The following is a 6019-nucleotide window of genomic DNA, read 5'->3' as shown; positions in this document are numbered from 1 at the left end:
TGGGTGACAAAATAATCCATAGAACAAGCCCCCATGATACAAGTTTACCTATAAAACAAACCTGTACGTGTACTTCTGAACTTAAAAGTTAAAATAAAATAATAAAAATATTTATAACACTTGCAGACACACACACACACACACACACACACACACACACACACAGAGAAATAGCCTTGAGAAAATATAGTGAGGGCGTTATGCTATCCTTGCAAGGTAAAAGAAATTTATTTTTATTTTTACTTTTTTATTTTTTACAAACTAGATGTAAACCTTTATTTCACAACTATGTCATATTCACTTTCTGAAAAGACATGGACCGGGGGACACAGCTGAAAACACTGGGAGGCCAGATGCTGGCGTCTTCCAGGTGGGAGCATAGCTGTGATCACTCTAGGGCCAATGTCTCCTAGGGCTCTCAGGCAGCACAAGCCAGAGGCACCAGCACTGTGCAATCCCAGTTTTACTTAGAGCCACCTCTTTTTTGTGGGGTGGGAGGGCGGGGCATTAGTCCTCATTTCATGCCAGATTTTCAGTAGAGGCTCCCTGTTCTTCCAAATCAGTTCAGGACTGTAAGTAACATACCATATTCCAAAGACAGCTCCCCCAAGATGTGCTGCATAATCAAAAAATTTCCATCCCAGGATCATTCCTGCCGTATCCATGGCATTAATGGCTTTTAGGGCACTTCCTGCTGTGAATGTGAATATTGGAAGAAAATAATGGCAAGCCTCCCTTCCGGGATCTTAGTGTGGACGGCTGCGAGGATCATCACGGTGGCGCGAGATGCATCATGTCATTGTCCATATCTTCGTTTGGCCAACTTTACACATATAATTGACAAAATTGGAAATAACATCTGCAGATAGGTACACTGCCATGAACTGCTCTTGACCCAAAATGTTCACTATACTGGAAGAGAAGCTCCACAAAACATACATATTTGCTGCCATGTGAAATAAGGAGAAATGATTGAATGTTGACAGCAACATTGGGGAACAACGGACCTTTGAGGCTGGATTAGATGTGAAATATCTGATCACTGTCCACTGCAGAGAAGGTACTCTCTATAAACAGAAAACAAGGACATTTGCAGCTATGATACCTGAGTCCGCTGGCCATTACTTAGGTTATTCCACCCCTTGTTAATCTCTTTTCTGAAGTCTCCTTTTTGTGGTCTTATGCTATCCGACCAATCAGCTTTTATGCCATCGAAATAACTCTGGACCCTGGATTTCAGTAATTCATATTGCCAAATAGCAGCTGATCCAAATGCACAGCCTGTAAACCCAACAGTAAAAAAATAAAGGTTTTAGGAGAGTCCTTATAGGACAGGGAGAAAGATAAAAGACATGTTTCTTCCACCAGAGGAATCAAAGCACTTCTTTTGTATCCTTCACCACTTGTCCCGTGTCTGATCTTCGGGGTTCAACCTCACTGGGTTCTTTTCTGAATCCACATTTTTTCCTGAATTAATTAGTTAAAGCTGCGTCTGAGCAGCTGCGGCTGGGCTAGGGCCTCAGTGGGCTCCTCGCAGCTGCTGCTGCCCACCAGTGGAGCCCACGCTGGACCACAGCCCCAGCCTCTCTGCGCCCAGCCTCGCCACTCCGTTTTCCCGCTGAAAGAAAATTTTAGGCTGGGCACAGTGGCTCACGCTTCCAATCCTAGCACCTTGAGAGGCCAAGGTGGGTAGATCACCTGAAGTGGGGAGTTTGAGACCAGCCTGATCAACATGGAGAAACCCCATATCTACTAAAAATACAAAATTAGCAGGGCATGGTGGTGCATGCCTGTAATCTCCGCTACTTGGGAGGCTGAGGCAGGAGAATCGTTTGAACCTGGGAGGCGGGGTTGCAGTGAGCCGAGATGGTGCCGCTGCACTCCAGCCTGGGCAACAAGAGCAAAATTCCATTTCAAAGAAAAAAAAAAAGAAAGAAAATTTTAGCGCCTTCATCCGATATCCCAGGGATTGTATTTGTGTGTGTGTGTGTGTGGTTTTTGTATTGTTTTGTATTGCCTTCTGTTTCCAGAAGGCAAAATGATTTCTGGAAACACTGATATCAGTGGAGCCACCGCCTAAGTAAGCTTACAATAATTTATCATTCTCCAAAATTCATCAATCTTTTGTACATAGATCATATTAATTTGCTGTTACTGACATAGCAAAATGTCAGTCCACTGACTGGTGGCTTAAACCATATGAATTTATTTTCTCAAAGTTCTGGTGGCTAGAAGTCCAAGATCAAGGCATCGGCAGGTTTGGGTCCTCTGAGTCCTCTCTCCTTGGCTTGCAGTTGGCCACCTTCTTCCCATGCCCTCACATGGTCTTTCCTCTGTGTATGGACATTCCTGGTGTCCCTTTGTGTGTCCAAATTCCCCCTTTTTACAAAGACCCTACTCAGATTGGATTAGGGCCCATTTTAATGGCCTCATTTTAACTTAATCCCCTCTTTAAAGGCCCTGTCTCCCAAAACAGTCCTATTCTAAGGCACTAGGGGGTTAGGGGCTCAATATATAAATTTTAGGGGGACACACTACCACAGCGTAACCCATAATAGAGGTCAGACAGGTAAGATATGTGTAGTTGTGATGGAAACCAACTCTGGATCTTTCAAGTCTTTGATCCTGCACTAATGGCAGCAGTCATTCCAAGGGTGTGGTATTGCTGTGCTTTTCTGTTTTGGTGGATTTCTGCTTGACTTTTCCTACTTAACAGTTCCAACTCCATGAGTTAGGAAACTAATATGGTAACGCTGCTAGATGCATTCTATATTTCTATCAATTATGCTTTTAGAAATGGGGCATATAGAGTGAATGTGTGTGGGAGAAAGAGAGACAGAGAGAAGGAAGAAAGAGAGATTTTTAGCATTTGATTACATTTAAATGTAACTGTAATTTTTAATTAAATTTTTTGAGTTTAAATTTTTTTCAAATTGAAGTTTAATGTTTTTCATTTTTTAATTTTAAAATTTAATTCTAATTTTGGAGTGAATGGTTTTATATCATTTGTTGATCTCTCTCAACATTGGGCAATCAATACTTATATTTGTGTTAAGTAACATTTTATAATTTATATAACATTATATTTTTCATCTTAAAAATAATTATGGTCAAAGACTTTGTAAAATAGTTTTTTTAAAACAATTTTGTGGCCGGGCGTGGTGGCTCATGCCTGTAATCCCAGCACTTTGGGAGGCCGAGGCGGGTGGGTCACGAGGTCAGGAGATCGAGACCATCCTGGCTAACACGGTGAAACCCCGTCTCTACTAAAAATACAAAAAATTAGGCGGGCGTGGTGGGGGGTGCCTGTAGTCCCAGCTACTCAGGAGGCTGAGGCAGGAGAATGACATGAACTCAGGAAGCAGAGCTTGCAGTGAGCCAAGACTGCGCCACTGCACTCCAGCCTGGGCAACAGAGCGAGACTCTGTCTGAAAAAAAAAAAAGAAAAAAAATTGTTTTGGAGTTATCAAAAAGATTCACATTTTTTAAAATCCGAAAATTATAGAAAAGAACCACGTTCAGTAAACCCATTTTCAACAGGTAATAAAAACAAAAAGGAGACACCAATGCTGTTAGGATTTTGAGATGCACCATGCAGACATCAGGTTCAGAGTGGCTTCGTCTTTATTAAAGTCAGAATTTGCATCTAAGAAAAGTTTCACATGATTAAATCAAGAGATGCAATACACTCAGGCTTTTCATGAAATTGACATCATTATTACAAATAGTGCTCATTTGAGGCAACTGTAACATTATTGCAATGAGAAACATCTGTCCCCTTTCCTCTCAGGTCCCTATGGTGGCTTAGGTTCATGATTACAGCCACCTTTAGGACTAAATACACAAAAGCCTTACTCTACATCTGCCCCTTTGACTTTAACATAGTTCTCAAAAAGAAGTGCAATAAACTTTTATTCTTTCTTGATTAGATGGAGTTACAATTGCCAAAATAAAAATCCAAGTTCCAATTTTGGTTTTAAAACTAGAAAAGGAAAAAATGTTATTATCAATAATGACTTTGGGAAGAATTCTTTAAAACACAGTGAGGGTGAGTTCTTTTGGAAACAACTGTATTCTGTGTTTATACATATTTATATATAAAAGGTGTCCTCATTGGGGGCGGGGGGTGCTGATGCCACCAGTTCCTTTGAAGCCTTTTCTCCCCCACTGCCAATGCCGGAGGGGAATGAGTCTTCAATGGCGGCTCAATCTAGCTCTTGCGTTTAGGCTTGGATCTCATTCCAATTTAGGCTTTTCTTTCTCTTCTTCCATACCTAGAAATACAGGCAAAGTGTTTTATTTGAGCATCAGATTAAACTACGAGCAGTTTGTTTAATCTGGAGTGCTAACACTACTCACACATCCACTCATCTGCCCTCACTTCTCCCATTCACTCTCCTGACACACCCCCGTTTCCCTCCTAGCTAAGAAGGAAAGCCATGCACAACTTTCTCCAGAAACATCCTCTGTGACCTCTCTTCCCCACCCTTTCCACAGAATCAGGACACAGCATCTCTGGGACACACCCAGCTCCTATGGCCTCTGGGAGACAAGCCTGCAAGTTGATTCATGACTTGCTGAGTTTGTGTGGAAACCCCAGCTAGACTGCTTTTTAAACTAGCTTCTGGCAACATGAGGTGTGCAACTCATGAGTTTCAAACAGACTTCATTTATTTTTACTTTAGTCCTGTCCCTTCCCAAGGCAAGGACTTTGGATTTTAAAAAGCCATTTTTTTTTAAAGGTCCTAGAGAGTTTATTAGACAGAAGAACTGTTAATTTCCATACTCATGAATCTTAAACTGCAGTTCTCTCTCTATTCAACCCAATCCTGGTAGAATCATGTTTTTCTTCCTGAAGGACTTGTACGTACTGGACCAGTAAGACCCTTTGCCTATCGTCTGTAGAGAATAGTCAATGATGTTTCATGTTCCTGAAGATGAAAATGTTCATCATTTTTAGGAATTACAGTTAAATCTGGCAAGTGCTTCTTGCTTTTTTCTTTTTCTTGTACCTAAACATTTTTTGAATCTTACCAAATTCTCAGTTTCTTTGTTTCAATAGCAAAAATGAAACAAAATAACTTAAAATACCGCTTTGCAGGTTTTGTTAGTATTCTTTCATAAATTGCAAGCTTTCTGAGGGTAGGGCCCTTCCCTGTTTTGTTCCTGATTATATCCCCAGCACCTAACATAGGGTGTGTGTCTCATTGCAGGAGCTCAATTAATCTTTGTTGAATAAAATTAATAAGCAGTGAACACAGAGAAGACTTCAGAAGCCTGGACTAGTGGAAAGCAGTAGAACAAAATATGGGACTCCACAATATGTAAATTATGAAATTTAACCCCAGAGGGTCATAATGCTAGGGCTTACAATAGGAAGGACTTCCCCACCACATAACCCCCAGCTCCTGGTATATGTTTTGTGCTGTCAGAATAGTGGTGGTGGAATGTGGGTAACGTGCTCTGAACGAATGTCCCCAGATGGTCTTTTATGTTTGATTTTCATGGCTAAGGAACTGGCAGAGATCTGGAGCACTTTTTCCAAAGTCCTTCTCAGAAATCCTATGAAGGAAAACTTAAAGTTGAGGAGTAAGGACATCTGACGGGAGGAGGAACAGGGTTGAAGGCAAGAAGGTACAACACGCCTTCGTTGTAACCACGGAAAAAAGAAAATAGCACAGATTCAGCTCAAACAGCACATGTGTCTTGAACCTCAGCTCTGTCCCTATTCCCTCTCCTGTGGAGAGGCTATCAGGGGCTAAGAGCAATTTGCTTCTCTTTTTAAAGTCTGTTTTTTCCAAAGCGTTTGCTGCAGATGGGTTGACTTGGCAGCAGTGCTGGAATCTTCAAAAGCGCGGGTGGAGAACGGGGGTTATTCACTGACCTAGAGAGGGAAAATGGCTTCCCACCTACTTTAGTTTGGCAGCTGTGAGGTAGAGAGAAAAAATTAGACAGCTGTAAATAATGTCTGCAAGAACCAGAGATAAAATTTCCATGCAAAAGGCAGGAAGAAATCTAT

General features: G+C 41.4%; 1 protein-coding gene and 1 pseudogene across 11 annotated transcripts in view; both read right to left on the bottom strand.

Moving 5' to 3' along the window:
• Window positions 1–226: 226 nt before the first annotated feature.
• Window positions 227–2347, bottom strand: LOC705282 (presenilin-associated rhomboid-like protein, mitochondrial pseudogene; annotated as a pseudogene).
• Window positions 2348–3601: 1254 nt separating this feature from the next.
• Window positions 3602–6019, bottom strand: part of AIG1 (androgen induced 1) — a 276425-nt gene continuing 274007 nt past the window's right edge. For 10 of the 11 annotated variants that reach the window (XM_077998529.1, XM_077998530.1, XM_077998535.1 and 7 more), the window contains one exon: window positions 3607–4274. Coding sequence is in view for 5 of the 11 variants with exons in the window: in XM_077998530.1 (XP_077854656.1) it covers window positions 4237–4274 (38 nt within the window). In the remaining 6 variants the exon portion in view is untranslated. 11 annotated transcript variants of the gene reach the window in all.

This window comes from Macaca mulatta, chromosome 4 (genome assembly GCF_049350105.2).
Source record: "Macaca mulatta isolate MMU2019108-1 chromosome 4, T2T-MMU8v2.0, whole genome shotgun sequence".
Classification (NCBI taxonomy): Eukaryota; Metazoa; Chordata; class Mammalia; order Primates; family Cercopithecidae; genus Macaca; species Macaca mulatta.
Note: the sequence above shows the minus strand (reverse complement) of the source record. Positions and strands in the feature narration are given on the sequence as shown.